General features: G+C 31.3%; 1 protein-coding gene across 1 annotated transcript in view; it reads right to left on the bottom strand.

The window, feature by feature from the left end:
• Positions 1-2,807: 2,807 nt before the first annotated feature.
• The window catches only part of LOC139516516 (claspin-like), a 33,807-nt gene continuing 17,265 nt past the window's right edge, over positions 2,808-19,349 (bottom strand). Inside the window, exons 15-32 of the mRNA XM_071306669.1 lie at positions 18,628-18,737; positions 17,951-18,207; positions 17,315-17,468; positions 16,529-16,669; positions 15,604-15,701; positions 14,761-14,882; positions 14,048-14,184; positions 13,700-13,823; positions 12,988-13,105; positions 11,641-11,747; positions 11,289-11,332; positions 10,248-10,377; positions 9,831-9,949; positions 9,126-9,253; positions 7,352-7,421; positions 6,714-6,805; positions 5,390-5,536; positions 2,808-3,661 (exon numbers count right to left, since the gene is read on the bottom strand). Coding sequence (XP_071162770.1) covers positions 3,539-3,661; positions 5,390-5,536; positions 6,714-6,805; positions 7,352-7,421; positions 9,126-9,253; positions 9,831-9,949; positions 10,248-10,377; positions 11,289-11,332; positions 11,641-11,747; positions 12,988-13,105; positions 13,700-13,823; positions 14,048-14,184; positions 14,761-14,882; positions 15,604-15,701; positions 16,529-16,669; positions 17,315-17,468; positions 17,951-18,207; positions 18,628-18,737 — 2,221 coding nt within the window. The 3' untranslated portion in view covers positions 2,808-3,538. The remainder of the gene's footprint in view (positions 3,662-5,389; positions 5,537-6,713; positions 6,806-7,351; positions 7,422-9,125; positions 9,254-9,830; positions 9,950-10,247; positions 10,378-11,288; positions 11,333-11,640; positions 11,748-12,987; positions 13,106-13,699; positions 13,824-14,047; positions 14,185-14,760; positions 14,883-15,603; positions 15,702-16,528; positions 16,670-17,314; positions 17,469-17,950; positions 18,208-18,627; positions 18,738-19,349) is intronic.

The following is a 19,349-nucleotide window of genomic DNA, read 5'->3' as shown; positions in this document are numbered from 1 at the left end:
GAAACACCTATGTTGTCACTTTTTTAATTGATGAAATATCATTAAATAACGGCATTTGGTTTCAAAATAAAAGTTGTATTGGAGATCCGACACAATCGGACAGTAACTTGTATTTTTTACAAGATTTGAATTTGTAATACTCAGTCTAAGACATGTAGTTTTTGGAGCACATTTTACAGTGTACTGTTCATCAGTTTGGAATGAGATGTACCAATTGGGCATTAGAATTATCAGAACCCTTCGATATTGTTGAAAATATGCCGAGGCGATGTGGTCGACAGACTATTAGAGCCAATCACCCTGCAAAAACGCCAAAAACAGTATTGGAAAGTCTCATTATTTTGTTGCGTTCATAGACCATAATAATAATAATATTTTTATTTAGAGAGAGTAACTCATTTGGATTACACCAATTTTCAATAAGGCTCTCTTAATACTATAATAATTACATAACAAATAAACAATGCATCAATAATAATGGTAAATAAAGATTACGTACAATTTAAAATACAATAAACATTTATGATATGGCATTACAGTAAAAATATGATGGTAATGTTAAAAGTACATAGATTTGTATTTATGTTTAAATTCGGATATTGTATTTGATTTTTTTATTGAATTAGGAAGAGCATTCCACACTTTTGGTCCATTGTACGAGAAACTAGACTTATACAACTCTGTATTTGGTTTTGGAATAATAAAATTATCTGAGGATGAAAATCTCGTATTATATTTTTGGTTTGCAGAAGCTGATACAATAAGACTGGACATATATTCTGGAGCTAAGCCATGTTTTGCCTTATACATTAGTAATGATTTGTGATAAAGTATTCTTGGTGTGATTGGCACAATGTTACATTCGTGAAATAATTCTCTTGAAGGTTTGGTGTTATCATGTTCGTCTAAAATTATTCTTGCTGCCCTTTTTTGCAGTTTTAGTAAACTATCTTAATAGAAAGTTATTACAGTTTCCCCATATTGAACAACAATAATCTAAGTGAGGTAAAACGTAAGCGTTATAGTACATTTGTCTAGCTTTATGATTTAAATAGTTCTTTATCCTTTTTTATCCCATATGATAAGGGAACTGGAGAGTGGAGTCGCGTCTAGTTTTATAAAAAAAAAAATCGCTTCTTTGCGCTGTATCTGCTTCATCGTGTTGTAAGAAATATAACAAACGAAAAAATCTCAACATTGTCTGAGACATACGAAACTGACCTGGCATGTAATTTTGACGAATTCAATTGGGAGGTCGCTCGATGCCGAACAGGTACGCTGGTTTATAACATCTCGCGAGTGCTACCATGGAGATCTATCAGTGTACTACGTATGTTGAAAACAAATGTACGATCAACAATGGACAACGACAGTTACTAGCATTACTGCATATTCATCGGGATTTCAGTGTGAATATTGACAAATAAAGTAATAGAGAAGTTTGTTTCTGCCTAGACCCGAAGAGCAGATTTTGGACAATTTTCGGAGTAAATTCTGTATCACTAAAATGTGTTGTTTATGTATTACTCTATTAATAGTTTTACATTCATAATTTTTTTATAAGTCCTATATCTACATATAGCTCCTCTTTTAACCGTCCTATGACTGAAAACCGTAAAAAGAACATTTTTCTGCATAAAAAGGTCTCAAAAATTTTTCACCTCGCTCCGCTCGGCGGTAGTTGCTTGCACATCAGTTCATTCTAGCTACGCCCCTGACAAGTTTATTATTGTTTTCTACTTGGTATTAAATTAATATAGAGATCCATTTTGTTGCACCTTGTGATCAATTTATTTGGCAATCGTCAATGGCAGTTAGCAGGGTTTAAGAACATCAGTTGTTTGACCTGTTAGGCAATTGCGTTTTGTTAAAATATATTTTTCACTCTTTTGGTCTTTTGGAGAAAAAAAATTTATGCTGTATTTAGACCCCTCTACAACAAAATTTGTTACATGCACACATATAAAAATTGCAATTTTATCCATTGCAATCATAGTTTTGAATGTTGTTTTCAATTTAGACTTGTTTATATATATATTATATATTTATATAGCATGGGTTTTGCTCATTGTTGAAGTCTGTACAGCACCCTACTGTTGTTTACATCATCTTACTTTGGTCTCTGGTGGATAGTTGTCTTATTAGCAATCAGACCACATTGACTTATTTACATTGGGACTAACTTGAAGATGAACAAGATTTATAAAGGGCTGACAAGATGGAAAATTTCAGATAACGGGTCAGTCTTTTAAAGGTTACCTGTCACATACTGATAACTGTATACCTTCCTGTGTCAATAGTAGATTTTATCACATTTTTACCTTCCAAGCAGGGTGCTGGTATAGTAGATAATTGATATTAGTGACAGTAAAAATCTTATAATAGAAGACATGTTCCAATGCCCCCTCCCCCCCTGCTCATATTTGATCTATCCAAGGTACAAGGGCAATAACTTAATAAAAACACTTTTTGTAGTGCTAACGAGGCCATTTTCCATATTTCCAAGGGGCACAACTCTGGTTAATAAATAATTTTTTATACTGAAAAGAAACAAGATTGCACACATTGAAATATCTAACCTGATAGTAATTCCTATGTTTTGCATACAGCCATCACAGGCGAGACAAAAATGGCACAAGTTGTAAAAATCTAATAGATCTTGGTCTTACTTGCTCAAACAATGTGGATAAATTTGTGAATTTTCAAAATGGGTGTGATATGGTCATCAATATATTCTTTTCACACAAGATTTGCATACACCTTTGACCAACTAAAAACTAAGTAAAGCACTTTGACCAACTAAAAAATAAGTAAAGCAATTTAATTCACTGTATTTTTAAAAGTTTCATACTTCTGATATAAATATATATATTTACATAAATTATACATGGGATATTTTTACAAAAAGAATGTTACATGATATTTTGGTACATTATTCGTCTCAAATAAGTAAAACTATAATACAATGATACTTGGACAGTCTTTTTTCAGACTTATAAAAATAAATACATGATACTAAAAAGAAAACAAAGAAAATTTTAACTCATAATTTTTCTTCTGTGAATTGCCATTCTGCACTGTGTACAAAAAAAAATCTTGAGAAAAATATTTACATTTAAGGATAAATTCAAATTCTCCGATGGAAATTATCTTTATAATAATGAGTGCAATATATGAAACATCAAAATGAAATTACAAATATATAAAGGGATTTAGCAATTTTTTGGGCAAAATGGTTTCTATATTTATAGAAGTTTCTTGTGAAGTTCAATTCTTAAATATGTGAGCAGTCCTCTTAAAATCACTGACAACATTTTACAATTTCAGGTTTAAGGATAAAATTAGGTCTGTACATCTAAACTACTTCTAGAGTAGTAGCATACTTCTTAGTGGAGTATTTCTCCTTAAGCATCACTAACTAAAATGAAAGTGTCGTTGCTGAAACAAATATTGTTTTAAAAGTCCTGAATGTCCAAACAGTTGAACTGCTTATGTCTTCCAAAGCAAATCTAGAGATCTTTGTATTTAGAAAAGATCATTATAAATGGTTAAATATGCTACTCTGTGAAAATGAAGCACTTCGTTCTAATTTTGGTTTCTTTGCAGCTGGTTGCATGCTTGTTGATCGCTTGACTTTAGGTTTATCAGGAGCTGGCATTGCCTATAAAATAAAATGTCAATGAATATACAATTCTTCAAATGTTCACTATATTTATATATTGAACTACAGATTTTTAAAAATGTTTTTAATTATGAAGAAATTGTGTACCAGCCTGCACGGGTGTTGTGAAGTTCTTAAGATGAAAATTGTTTACATAGCTTTTATATATACTTTTTTCATTTACGAGTCTAAGTATAACAATAATCTAAGTTTACTGAAAAAAATTGGAAAAAGTTTTGAAACAGTTAATCAAAGGAAGACAGTTTACAAGTGCTGATTGGTTGGTCCCAATCATAATGTTTGGGATATTAATTAGATCAATTTCTAGGACTTATGTCAACATGAATTTAGAGGATCATGAACTTCTTTGTATGTGTGGCGTAAAAGGAGTAGGTTCAGTAAGACCCTATTTTGGCCCCAAAATAAAGCAGTTTTGCAAAATTGTGAAAATGTAATCGTTTAGATATTTATTGGAAAGTAGAATGTTTCTGTTACACAAATATGAGCTGTTTTTGACAATAAAATGCACATATATCGGGTACTAACATCATTAAGTCATGCTAAATTACTGAAATCTTCACAATTTTAGCATTTTAGTTAAATTTTAGACGGTTTCCGTCTTAAATGAAAGTGGCCCCATTCGTGTTCATTCATAATATTGAAATTTAAGTTGCATTTTATGATAATACATAACATATATAAAGGTTGAGGATGAACACGGATGCGACCACTTTCATTTTTTACAAAACCATCTGAAAAGTGACGTTTTTTTGCATATTTGATAGATTTTTCATATTTTAGCTTGAATTGGAGGGTTTTCCATGACACAATCTGTTAAAATCGGTCACATAAACTAACTGAATCAATTGATATAGACACTTAAGTGTTCAAAAAGTGTCCAAAATCTTTCGTTAGATGAACCTGAAATTTGAGGCCAAAATCGGCCCTTACCGGACCTTCTCCTTTATTCAGTCAGCAGATTTTAAAGGATAATTTTGGTCAGACACAGAAAATATCTTTCTATGGGTACATTGTAAAAAAAATTGTTAAGGGTTACACAGAACCCAGTGTCTCACCAACTTTTGTTGTTAGACATAGGCACAATAAAATATGGAAACAATTATCATTAAAAAATTTCCTCTAGATAATATCTTTGGATTGTAAGAAGCTTCTGTCCAAGTTTGGTAAAAATCCAGGATGGTTTATGAATCTAAAAATGTTTAAAAAAAATTAACTACAGTGCAAACTATAAATATATATGTAATGTTAACTGGTAGAAAAACTGGGGTCCATTTGTAAGATATATACGGAAAACTTGAAATGAACTTTTACAAAATTTCCTTTTTAGACACTAGCTTTTGATCATAAACAAGGTTCTGTTCAAGTTTGGTACAAATCCAGGACAGTTAAAGAAAGTTGATCAAATTTTTTAAAATTTAACTAGAGTGAATGTAATGTTAACTGGCCCAAAAATGTCCATTTATAAGTAAAATATGGATCAACAGGATTTTTTTTCTCCTAATTTCCTTCTAAATACTATCTTATGATCATAAACAAGCTTCTGTCCAAGTTTAGTAGAAATCCACGAGTGGATAAATATGGACAGAATGTAGGAGTGCTAGGTCTCACTAAGTCGCAGGCTTCACAAAAATCACTCCTGATAGAGGAAGTCACTCCTGAATTCACATTCCTGAGGACACATGCACTAAAAATTACATTTAAATCTACCTGAGAATCTTTATCAGGGGAGATCACTTGGAAGGTAAATTTCCCAGAACTCCTAGCACCTGAAGGATTAACTGTTGGTTTTGCCATGTTAGCAATCTTTGCTAAAGTATCTTTATCTCTACATAAAAATGAACCTCTTCTTTGACTCTGAAAATATACATGATAAATTTATGATGATAATCAGAAATAAATGACTACAAAACAAGAATGTGTCCAAAGTACACAGATGCCCCACTCGCATTATCATTTTCCATGTTCAATGGACCGTGAAATTGGGTAAAAAATCTAATTTGGCCTTAAAAGTAAAAAGATCAACTAATAAGGAACATGTGTACTAAGTTTCAAGTTGATTGGACTTTAACTTCATCAAAAACTACCTTGACCTAAAACTTTAACATGAAACTCACACTTTTAATTTCTATGTTCAGTGGACCATAAAAATGGTGTCAAAAGTCTAATTTGATTTAAAAATATGAAAGATCATATCATAAGAAACATGTGTACTAAGTTTCAAGTTGATTGGACTTCAGCTTCATCAAAAACTATCTTGACCAAAAACTTTAACCTGATACTCACACTTTTAATTTCTATGTTCAGTGGACCATGAAAATGGTGTCAAAAGTCAAATTTTGTTTTAAAATAAGAAAGATCATATCATAAGGAATATGTGTACTAAGTTTCAAGTTGATTGGACTTCAGCTTCATCAAAAACTACCTTGACCAAAAACTTTAACCTGAAGTGGGACGAACGGACAGACGGAAGGACGCACAGACCAGAAAACATAATGCCCCTCTACTATCGTAGGTGGGGCATAAAAAAAATGCCCACATCATTATATTTTAACAAAGCATTGATACAAACCTAAATTGCACCACATTCAGCTATGCCAATTTTTAAGCAAGTCGTTTTTATCCCTATAGAACATTTACATGACTTTAAATTCTTAATTGCTTCTACTTCTTACTTTAAGGTAAAGTTTATTGTTGAAGACCTTTTAATAACTCAAGATGAAGATGAACAACAAATATGCTCTTCCTCAAATAAATTAAAACCTCATTATAAACTTGGAAACTTTGGTCTCCTATATATCATAACCCTTTTTCTTCAGTTGAGCATTTATGAATTGAAATTATAGTATGCTATGTTAAAGTTTAAAAAAGTTTAAAAACACATTTTTTAAAACTCTATTCTTCGTAATTTAACTTAAAATATTTGATGGTCATAGTAATCACATGTATACCTTTTCTACAGAATAAATATGGAAACTTTGAATAAAAGTAAATATATTATGAGGAATTCCTTAAAGATATACTAAATACCTACAGATGATAATTTTGGGACAGGTAAAGCTGTGGACTGTTTCCCTGTTTTAGCAGGAGCAGGTTCTGGTTTCTTTATCAAAGTAGAATCAGAATCTGCAAAGGAAGAACATTATTTCATTTATATATTTCATGACTGCAATTGTTAAAGGGGAATAACTAGACTTAATTATCAAGACAAAATAAAACCTTGCATTGATTTAATATCTGAGTACACAAAGAATTCCAAATTTTAGAAATATAACAGAGATTAAAACTGCAATGAAAGTTCAATTTCTCTCTTTCAATCTAAAATTATACTTTGTTTAAAAAAATCATTGCTTTTACATTTTTTTAATGCAAGGTTTTCATAATGTTGTCCACAGTTTTTGGAAAGACTGAATGTAATAAAGATACATATTTTCACTTTAAAAGTTTTCTTGTTTCACATGTCAATGTGACGGAGTGTTTTTAAAATAAAGCATATTGTATTGTATATTGTAAAAGGAATACTCAAATTCACCTTAAAAGTAAAGTATCAATTTCTTATTCTTGTATTGGCTTTGTTTTTGATTGCCCCATTGTTATCTTGTCACCTTTTACACATTCTTATTTTCTCTCTTTTTTTTTTATATATTATTAAGCCATAATGACCCTACATACCTCTTCTCTTGAGGAATACTTTTCCTAATTTTAAGAACTGACTATCTTCATCTTCACCTTTTTCATTCTCCTGAAATTATATGTGTATAAATTTTATTTGTAATTAACTAACACATTTTTATGTTGGACAAAGAGACTGATGAATACAAGGCAAATTTTCAACAAGTTGTTCATTTTTGTACATTTTTGACACCATCAATTCAGGATTAATGTGCATGGTCAGGCGCGTAGCTACGTTTACGTAAAAACGCCCGGGACAATCATATCAAATCATATATATATATATATATACTCGTTCATTTTCTGTAATACTAAAAGTCTGAATCTACTGTGAGTTCTGTGTACTTTTCTTTTGTTCAAAGAAATGCATTTACAAAAATGTATCTAGGTTGCGTTCAATATCGTAGCTGTTACATAAATCTGCACAGGGCTACTTAGATTTTTAATCTAGATAGCAGCTAGGCTAGCTACATGTTCAGTAGTCAAAAATCTTCGTAGCCCTATATGTAGCTGCTACAACATTGAATACAACCCTGCTGAGATTCTATAATTTATGTGGTTTGCATTTTTGTCCAGCCCATGATTTATCATCTTTGCTAGCCAAGGGTTACGATCCACTCCCGTGAAGAGAACGTTAGTGGATCGTAACCCTTGGCTAGCGAAGTTGATGATTTATGTCGTGAAAAGGGATATTAGCGACCCTAAATTTCTACGGCGGCGTCGAATTAGGTTCAGTAAGTGGTTTGCGTTTTTTTTTAAATCAATAACTTTGTCAAATCTTTGTGAAATTTTAAGGAAGTTGAAAAGAAACTGTCTATATCAAAAGATTATCCAGAGCTTAATGATGAAACATAAATTGACATCCTGCATTCTTTTTTTTTGACAAGTTGATCATCTCAAAACTGTTTACTCAAAACTCCTGTTTTGCCTATAATTTAAATGGTAGCTCCTTTAACTTTGATACCTGTGCAGAAGTCAGTATTCCAGATTAAAAAAAAACATATTTAAATAATGATTGATCATTTTAACTGCTGAAAAGGACTGATAAATGGATTCACTTAAATTTTTGCAGCAGGAAATCCCAGGCGAGAACCAGGGTTCTACAGAACCCTAAAAATGCGAATTTTAATATTGCATCTGAATATTTCTGAACATTTCTGAAAATTAATTATTTCAAGTTCATTAACGATTTTGTTGTTGATAGAATGCTTGGCCCCACAGCTCGTTTTACTCATATTTGAAAGTAAGGTCCTAAGAATCCTCGCCGAGATACGGGCGTACACAAAAAAATGACCTAGCTACGCCACTGCATGGTTTAAAAAAAATTATGCACATCTACATATTATACGCAACAACCATTTGCCTCCAACCTATACTTATGGAGGTTTTTATGCATTTTTTTATTGATCAATTAATTAAAATATAAGATAAATAATTGCCACTTCATGAAATGTTGTATAAAAAGAATGCTATTAAAATCTAAAGAATGCTATTGAACATCTAATGTGCAAGTTTTTTTTTCAAAACTGATCTCCCAATTTTGCAATAATAAAAATATTGCAAAAAATTCTGAACTTACAGTAACTTAAACATAAAACATGTTATAAATCTGCTATTTTCCCCCTTGTAGCTGTCAAAAGATTTGCATTTTTCTATAAATTAACATGAATTGCATAAATTTATTTGCCACTACAGAATGGTATCACAAAAATGCAATGACCATAATCAATGCACTCATTGAAATTTAAATTCGTGGATAATCTCTTATACTAACCATCTGCTGTTCCTGAAGCCATTTTTCTCTCTCAAATCTGTCTTTCCTCCATTTGGCCTCCTCTCCTTCTTCGTCTTCTTTCTCCTCATCAGACTGGTCATAAAACATATCCTGCTGTGTGTCATCATCTAGTGGGTGAAAATTTTTTTTTACCTTGGATTCATGAATATTCATGGCGTACCATATTTAGTGGATTTCATTGGTAACCTGAACCACAAATTGGAATGTTCAGGAAGAAAACATTTACTATAGTCAGTAAAGACAGATTTTTACTGTGTGATGATAAATTAAAGTTAAAGTTAATGGAGAATTTGTCCCATACTGATGATGTCCATGCTTGCATGCAACATTATAAAGGGACATAATTCAAGAACTGAAAAAGTGACGCAACCCAAATTTAAATTTGATGTGGTATGTGGTAATCAGCATTTTGTAATATTTGATCGAGGCAAACTAAATTTAGAGAATGGAAACTTATTGTGGAATGTTTTGATGGACCAGGATAACACTTTAAAATGCCCCCTAAAACTTTTTGGATTCATATGGAAGGATAAAGGCTCTTTTTTTCAGCTGTTTCTAATATGACAATAAAACCACCAATAAACAGGAAAATTACACCCAAAAGTCAGACCAAATTCCTTGCAGAATCTATGTAGTGTTTCAACTCTAAAAAAATAGACTGTATGCATAAATAAAGATATTTACCAATTCCACTCCACTTAAACCTCCTTAGTCTGCCAGCATCTGAGTGTAAATCTCCATCAGGGAGGTACATTTCCTGGAATCTCATTAATTCACGTTTGTCATCATCTATCAGCTGTTTCCTATGAATATAACAAACTATAAGACTACAAGTTATTTCATAAAAAGTCTTTTATAAAAATCATGTGAAGCCAATATTTACGGATTATTTCATGTCAAGTGTAATATTGCCAATTAAAGAATCAGAATATCAAAATTGTTTTTCAAACCTTAAATAATGTCCAATAGCTGAGAGATTTATGAACCATTTAATCTTATGGTTGCCTAAATATTGTGTCCAATAACATATCTTTTGGCCATTCCATCTTGTGGTTTCCTGAATAATACTTAACTATAAATGTCTTCATGGTTTCAACTTACAAATGAGCTCTACCAACTTGGTCTCTAAGTTCATCTTCTGTAGCTGTGACATCAGCATCACCTAATTCTGCTTCCATTATATCATCTTCCTCTGCTAAATCTATGTTCTCATCACTGTCATATTCACTACCTAAACAAAATACAACATACAAATAAGTAATACATGTATTCCCATAGAGGTTAAATTCAAGTCACACAAACTACAACATGTACAGTCTTATCCAAGTTATTGACCGTTGCAATAGCCGGATATACTTTGTTTCCATTTGTTATACTCAATATCAATAATCAAAATAACAATCATTTAAGAGAAACGCATTATATTTCATGTCAAAGGAGTAGTAAGACCCCTTTTCGGCCCCAAAATATAGCAGTTTTACAAAATTGTTAAAATGTAAACTTTTAGTTATTTATTACACAGAAGAATGCTTCTGCTTCATAAATATGGGCTGTTTTTGACAATACAATACACATATATCGGATACTTGCACCATTAAGTCATGCCAAATTACTGAAATCTTCACAATTCTATCATTTTAGTTAAATTTTAGACGGTTTTCGTGTAAAACGAAAGTGGCCGCATTCGTGTTCATCCTTTATATTGAAATGTAAGTTGTATTGTATGATAATACATAACATATATAAAGGTTGAGGATGAACACGGATGCGGCCACTTTCATTTTTGACAAAAAAAACATCTGAAAAGTGACATTTTTCGGCATATTTGGTAGATTTTTCATATTTGAGCTTGAATCGGATAGTTTTTAATGACTAAATCAATTAAAATCGTTCACATAAACTATTTGATTCAAATAAAATAGACACTTAAGTGTTTAAAAAGTGGTCAAAATCTTTCGTCAGATGAACCTGAAATTTGAGGCCAAAATCGGTCCTTACCAGACCTACTCCTTTGAAATAACTGACCTCAAGAGTAGCCAGAGTTTGTAAATATAGCTATCTGAACTTAAAGAAGCCATATTTCTACCATTTTTTTTTATGAGGGTGTTTACAAGCACAATATTAATAATTTGCAGTACATACCTGACAATTCTGCCTCCTCGTCCACAAACTCTTTCCTGATTTTACTATATAGAATAAAGAAAATTTCATTTTATTACTTTTATTTAAGGTGTTAATAATCACTTAATCTTTTTTAAATGCCTTTAATGATTTTACTGTATTTTAAAAGTGTTCTCATTTATAGTCTTTAAATATTTTCCCTTATTTCCAAAATCATTTAAAAATAATACATTGTTTCAAGCATGTAGTATTTGTCAATTGATACTAAAATAAACAGCAATAATTCAAATACAGAAAATATCCCAAGCATACAAATATCAAATCCCTCAACATATCCTTAAAGTAAAAGGTGTCTTGTCTATTAAACATTTACCCAGTCTTTCCAGAAACTAATCCCTGAAATGGACGAACATTTTCTTCTGAATGAACTGAATTAGTATCGTTATCTTCATTATCTGGTTCATCATCGCTGAAGGTCTTCTAAAACGTAAAATAAATGGACAATTCAATAAAAATGAGTTTATTTCAAGAATTCTGTATTTTGGTAAAATATCATTAGATTACTGTATAGCGGTTCTCTTCGCAAAGGTGTCAATTTTCACGAATAGAACAAAATTGCCAAAATAAATTCCACCAATTTAAAAGGGCACATGCAAAGGTAGTGATAAAAGTTTTTCATCCGCCAAAATTATAACCGCCAAATTTTTTTGTATACCTTACTCAATGAAAATCATGAAATTAACGCGAAAATAACCCGCTATACAGTATTATTACAATAACTTGTTTTTAAAAATCAAATTCATCCATAGTTTTGATAAATAAAAACATTCAATCTAATTGAAAGAGAATTGATAGGCATGAAAGTAATATCATGTTGTACATGGTACATTGAACTTAATAGTATTTGGTTTAAATGTTTACTTCACAATCACTATATACCTAAAGCTTAAATGACATGCAAATAAAACAAAACATTGTAATTTTGCTTTAAATTCAAACGTTGGCAGCAGAATGTTCAAATTTATGTGACCTCATCCTAATGGTAAACTTTTTTAAATCCATAGTTTTAATCTTGACCTAATTTTACACTATCACATGACTGTTCTGTGAACTACAAAATTTGGGTCAAAACAATCATTTGATAAACTGTGGATTCATTATTATTTGTTGGATACCATTTTTCATGGTTTTCTTGGAAATAGGTGAACCATGAATCTAAAAATTCAAAGAAAAACACAACAAATTTCTATTGACTTGAACAGAAACATTGGTAAAACCATGAAATAAAATATCCAAGAACAAGAATGTGTCCCCAGTACACAGATGCCCTATCCGCACAATCATTTTCTATGGTTAATGGACCGTGAAAATGGTGGAAAATCTCTAATTTAACATTAAAATTAGAAAGATCATATCATAGGGAACATGTGTATTAAGTTTCAATTTGATTGGACTTCAACTTCATAGAAACTACCTCGACCAAAAACTTTAACCTGAAGCGGGACAGACAGACTAATAGACGCACAGACCAGAAAACATAAAGCTCATAAATGGGGCAAAATGGGGCATAATAAAAAGCAATTTTCCCCAATCCAAGAAAATAAATGAATCCACAATAAAATTCTAAAAGTACATAACAAACTGAATATATGTATCAAGTTTCAACTTCAAGTGACAACTTCAAAGACTTTACTTCTTGTATACTAAGTTTTAGATTTACCTTTTCTCTCTCATTAAACTCTTCCTCAGTATCACTAACCATATGTAGTGATGAATTACTGTCCTCGTCAAAATCAGCCTTACGTTTGATCCTAGATCTCTTCTGTGTGGCTTGTGTACTAAACAGAGAAAAGAGCATCGACTTACAGGGATTTTTTCCTATAAATACTACAACTGCATATATTTGCATGCTAGTAATATCTGGGTATTTATAAAACACTGGAGATTAGGCCCAATAACATATGCATACTGAACATGAGAGAAGTTTTGGCAATAATTAAAACAGTCTAAATTAGAACACCCTATTTGTATCCTGTATTTTTTGAAAATGCAATAATTTATCTTGCCACAATTTAAACAGTTAATTAACATTTGTATTAATAAATTTGAGAAATTCAAACTTTAAAGATACGAAAGAAAACAAATTACAGCCTTTTTTGGATATAGCATTCTTTCAAATAATAAAATTTAATCTGTGGTAGTTAAAATGCAACAATTCTTTTTAAAAATATTTCCTCAATTTGTATCATTGATTACTATTGGTTAACTTATAAATTTTGCAACATAAAACTCAAGTTTCAGAGCAGAACCATGAATTGAAATCATCAATACAATAATGATAGGTGTACCATTAAAATTAAATTCTAACATATACATAACTTTTCTCTCTATCATCCAATGCAATTCTAAATATTTATGACAACTATTCTTACTTTGAGGCAAATTTCCCTGAACATAATCCCAATAGTTCATCCATGTTTCCCTGTGTACTGTCAGGGGCTGCTTGAGAGTTCATTCCAAACAAATTCTTGCAGGATGGCGTTCTCTTGTCGTCATCTATAATTGAAAGTTTAAATCTTTCATAAAAAATCTTTTTTAAGGATTAGAAAGTCATCATGTTGTACCTGGATATTGGGTAACAAACAAAACTTAGCGGTAACCACAAGGTGAAACACAAAACTAAATGAATAATATTCTAATTTTTGCCATAGGAAACAGTACTTTGCATGCAAATTATTCTGAACAAATCTAATCAAAAACCATAGGGAAATTAAACTCACCTCCAAATCGTCCTGAGCAAAGGCCCAGCAATTCATCCATATCACCAGTATCTTCTTGACTCTGTATTAAGTTTTTAAAGTTTGGTGAATCTGATCTTGACTGCTGTGGTTTTTTGTCCGATCCAAATTTCAAAAATCTAAAACAAAAAGATAGTCAAATAAAAGAATCAGCAACATCAGAAATCCTAATTTTTTTTTAAATTTCTCCAAACCAATTTCCAGAATTACAGTGGTTTTCTGAAGTACATATAATTGGCTTATCTGGTTGATAATTCAATACAAGTTCATTAACATTGGTTTACTATTGATATAAAGGATATGTATAGACAACTCTCCACAATAGACCAAATGACACAGATATTAACAACTATAGGCCACTGTACAGCTTTCAACAATGAAAAAAGCCCATACCATCTGTAAAAGGGCCTAAATGAGAAACGTAAAACAACGCAAACAAGAACACTAAGGATCTAATTTATGTACAAAATAATGATTGAAAAACAAATATGTAACAAAGCAATAAAAGATAACCACTAAATGACTTGTTCCTGACTAGGGACAGGCACCAACAAAATGAGGCAGGGTAAAACTGTTTAATACTCTTAATTTAAATATAAGAAGATATCTTTTGATTGCCAATGAAACAAGTCTCCACCCCACCATCACCAAATGAAACAGAAAGTAGCAATTAAAGACTTTTCTATCAAACTTACCCATCAGCATCTAACATTTGTGATTCCTCTATGTAAAAGTTATTTCCCTGGGTAGCATTGTTCTTTCCATATAAATCCTGAGATTCTTCTATTGGCAATGATAGACTTTTCTTTAGTGGTTGCTGTTTAAAAGATATAATATAAGAAATGTTTTCAAATGTTTAAATTTTAGAATTAAAACGTTATAGTCTACAAGAAGAACAATAGACTTATAACTTTCTCAAGGTTGCAGTCAGTCAGGCACAAATAAAGGTATAAACTGTACAGAAATTTAAACAAGAATGTGTCCTCAGTACACCAATGCCCCACTCGCACTTTCATTTTCTATGTTCAGTGGACCGTGACATTGGGATAAAAACTCTAATTTGGCATTAAAATTAGAAAGATCATATCATAGGGAACATGTGTACTAAGTTTGAAGTTGATTGGACTTCAACTTCATCAAAAACTACCTTGACCAAAAACTTTAACCTGAAGCGGGACAGATGGACGGACGAACGGACGCACAGACCAGAAAACATAATGCCCCTCTACTATCGTAGGTGGGGCATAAAAATAATGATTTAAGATATTTTAAAGAAAAGATAAAAGTAGACATGTACTTATTCTTATTTTGACCAGAAATTGTACAATAAATCAGAATTAAGCATCTTTACCATGGTTAAAATTGTTATCTTTAAAGCATTCAATTAAGGACTATACAAGTAGGAATGAGATGAAATTAAAAATCTAAAACAATTTTCAACCTAAAAGATGCATTTAAGACGAATTTCTTGGGTGGTTCATCTAACTGAACTCTTGTGCACAAGAGGTGGATATTACCCAGTTAAATCCCTATCATACCTGGGTATTATCCAATCCTGACAAATGTTTGGAAAATGGTGTAAAAGCTTCCTCTTCTATAGATTCATTACATTTGCCTTCTTTGTTATTTTCTTTATCTGTAAAATAATAATGAATTAAATATTAAAACAACATTGGTGACAAACATAAAAACCCCATTTATAATTCTAGTTGCCATCATAATTTCAAATCTTTTAAAAGGGTTTTAGTCATTTGTCCGTTTTGCTTTGTAAAAAACCAACAACAAAGCTTTCTACTCCAATTTTTTATTTTTTATATCAATAGCAATTGTTTATACGATTTGACTTTTTCCAGCTTTTTGATGAAATAAACAATTGCAAATGTTTGCACCTGTCCTAAGTTAGGAATCTGATGTACAGTAGTTGTCGTTTGTTTTTGTAATTTATACGTGTTTCTCGGTTTTTTATTTTATATAGATTAGACCGTTGGTTTTCCCGTTTGAATGGTTTTACACTAGTAATTTTGGGGCCCTTTATAGCTTGTTGTTCGGTGTGAGCCAAGGCTCCATGTTGAAGGACGTACATTGACCTACAATGGTTTACTTTTTTTAAATTGTTATTTGGATGGAGAGTTGTCTCATTGGCACTCACACCACATCTTCCTATATCTAATTAAAAGATAAACTGAAATGTTTTGTCAATAATCATTATACTTCTGTTATACTGTAAATTCAGAAATTGATTTGTAAATTTATTATTGCAGTTTTTTTGAAGAATGGTCAAAGATGTGAGACTATTGTGATTTCAGTACAAATCTGCATACAAAATATGTATAAGATATCAGTCATTTTTGATTGCATGTTGTAACTTCCAACAAAATACAACTGACAACAAGTTAATTATCACACAAATAGCCAAAGCTGTAAAAGCATATCTGAAATTATACTATTTTAAGTCAATCTTACTGTGATCACTGATGATATCTTCTGACTGCTGACTATCCTCAGCATTAGCTTGAGCTGACTGTTTGCTTTCTTCATCATCACTGATATGCAGAACTCTTGGTTTCTTTTTCAGAGAAGATGGCTTCTTTGATTTTATTATATCTAAAATTGGAAATTCTTTCTCTGATACAATGTAATATTTCTTTCCTATAATGTATTATGGTTTCTTACTTCTTCTATTTTTTACTTTTTTATTTTTATGAAAGGTTATTGGTTTGATCCCAGACAGATAAAACAATACTTGCCTGTCCAAAGTGAGGAGGCTGTAATTCAGTGGTTGTAGTATGTTGCTGTTTTACGTATTTGTTTTTTGTTTTTTTTTTTTTAAGAAGAATCAGGCTGTTAGTTTTCTCTGAATTGTTTTACATTTGTGATTTCAGAGCTATATAACTGATTATCTGGTATGAGCTTTGCACATTGACGAAGGCTGTATGGTGACCTTCAGCTGGTAATTTCTGTGTCATTTGGTCTCTTGTTGAGTTGTCTTATTTGGAATCATACCATATCTTCTTTTTTATTGAAAATTGAAAAATGATATTAACTGCTTCTTTGCTCTTTTATATAATATATGTGTTGTCATTTCAAATTTCAGCAACAAACATTCTCAAAGATTGATTGATACTTGTTAATGTTCTATACATTTTATCCACAATGTTGCAAAATGAAAGTCAAAATTCTGTGTAATAACTGGAATACGACTTATATATTACTTTTTAAAAATATAACTTAAAGTTCATTAAAATATACCGTCTTCATCATCACTATTTTCGTCGTTTCCATTTTCATCATCATTCTCTTCATCTCCTTCATTGCCATTGTCATCACTGTCAGACATATGAAGTCTGAATGCAGACTCATCATCGTCATCTACTTCAGCCTCATCATCACAGAATGGGTTTTCCTGTAAAAACATAGTGCGTGCTTTATATATAATTACAGTTTTACACAATTTAATAATTATTATAGAAAACAAAGGGTCAAAGACTCAGATGGCCAGATTGCAATGTTTGTAACTAATCAATGTAGACTGCTTACAACAGGTTTTGGACTTCAACCAACCTCTCAAAAAGGTCAAGCCAATACCCTCCTTGTAAAATTATAAGTGATGCCAAATATTCAATACAAACTTTTAACTCTGCAAGATGATGTACATGTAACTGATTTAAAAGTTTCCAAAACCAACACATGCTCATGAAAATGTTCACAACCTTATAAATTTTGAAACAAACAGCTAATATGCCCTTTAGGCAAACCTAGGCAAACCTCATGATAATTACCTCTTTTATGTCTTCTTCCTCCCCAAATTGCTCATCAAACTGATCAACATATAAATTTTGAAACAAACAGCTAATATGCCCTTTAGGCAAACCTCATGATAATTACCTCTTTTTTATCTTCTTCTTCTCCTCCCTCATAGTCTTCCTCCTCCCCAAATTGCTCATCAAACTGATCATCCTCTACATCTGTATCAGACTGATCAGTCATTTCCTCGTCATCATCCAACACTTTGTCTTCTCCATCATCTGCATAACCTTCCTCATTGTCAAGGTCAAAGACCTCCTGTCTTTGTTTCCTATGTTCTTCTCTCTTCACCTTCATCTTTTGCTGTAATTTCTCTTTCAATGCTACTAGTTTTGCTCCTGCAAATTCAAAATTTAATACACAAAGTTAATAATTTGAATTTGTTTTCATACAAAAATAGGGAGATATAATTGTCAATTAGATAATACCAGTAGTGTTGCTTAATCTGTATTCTGTCGTATTATTAAGTCGCCAAAACAGAGTTTAGGAGACTTTATGTTTTTGTCCCGTTTCTTCTTCTTATTATTATTCTAGGGACAGCTGTGATTAGATTTAAGAGAGCTCAACCCTCCCCAAAATCTGGCACTGTGGTGTAACAGTATAACATAAGAACAAACTACAAATCATTTGATAAAGGCTAATCCATCCCCCCCCAAAAAAAATTTTGAACAGAGGACAAAGCACAGATGTAAGAGTAATAACAGTTCTCTAGTCTATTTTATAAAAAATATTTCAACCTCAAGAAAATACCAGCTAACCTGGAGCATCAAACTGACTCATGGAATCCTCTTTCTCTTCAACATGATAGACAAATTTGTCCAATTTTAATTCTTCTTTGTTAGCTTCTGTTTTCTCTTTATGTATGACACTAAATAAAACAAGATCAAGTATTTAGTTTATTCATTCAAATAAGGCAGTAATTCATTCCACCCATATTTTGGTGATTCCCATTTCTTTCAAGGTGGTACCAAATTCCTCGACTAAAATTAGTTCAGCACACTTAATTTTCATAAATTTTGATAAATTATTTACTTTGACCCATTGAAAAAAATATAACAATTTGAAAAAACTTGATCCAATCACTTTATAATTTAATTTTGGATGTAACGCGTCTTCTGATTGGATGACGTTATTTTGTTATGAGCCCATAGACATAATTTAGTCATGTGACTGTGACGTCATCAACGTTTTTTCATGGTTTTCTACGGTTTTAAATGGAATTTAGAATTAAATTATAAGAAATAACTGTAATATTTTTTCTGTCTATTCGAAATAACAAAAAAATGTGGTGCACACTGTTAAATAACCCGCTACGCGTGTTATTCAGTGTGCACCAAATTTTTTATGTTATTTCTTCATAGACAGAAAAATATAAAAGTCATTCCTTAAATGGAAAAAAATGCATTGGACATATAGCAGTATAAAATTGGTTATATACATTTAGCAGTATAAAAACACTTGTTTTGATCATTGAGGAGCT

This window comes from Mytilus edulis, chromosome 3 (assembly GCF_963676685.1).
Source record: "Mytilus edulis chromosome 3, xbMytEdul2.2, whole genome shotgun sequence".
Lineage (NCBI taxonomy): Eukaryota > Metazoa > Mollusca > Bivalvia > Mytilida > Mytilidae > Mytilus > Mytilus edulis.
This window is presented reverse-complemented; position numbering and strand designations above follow the sequence as displayed.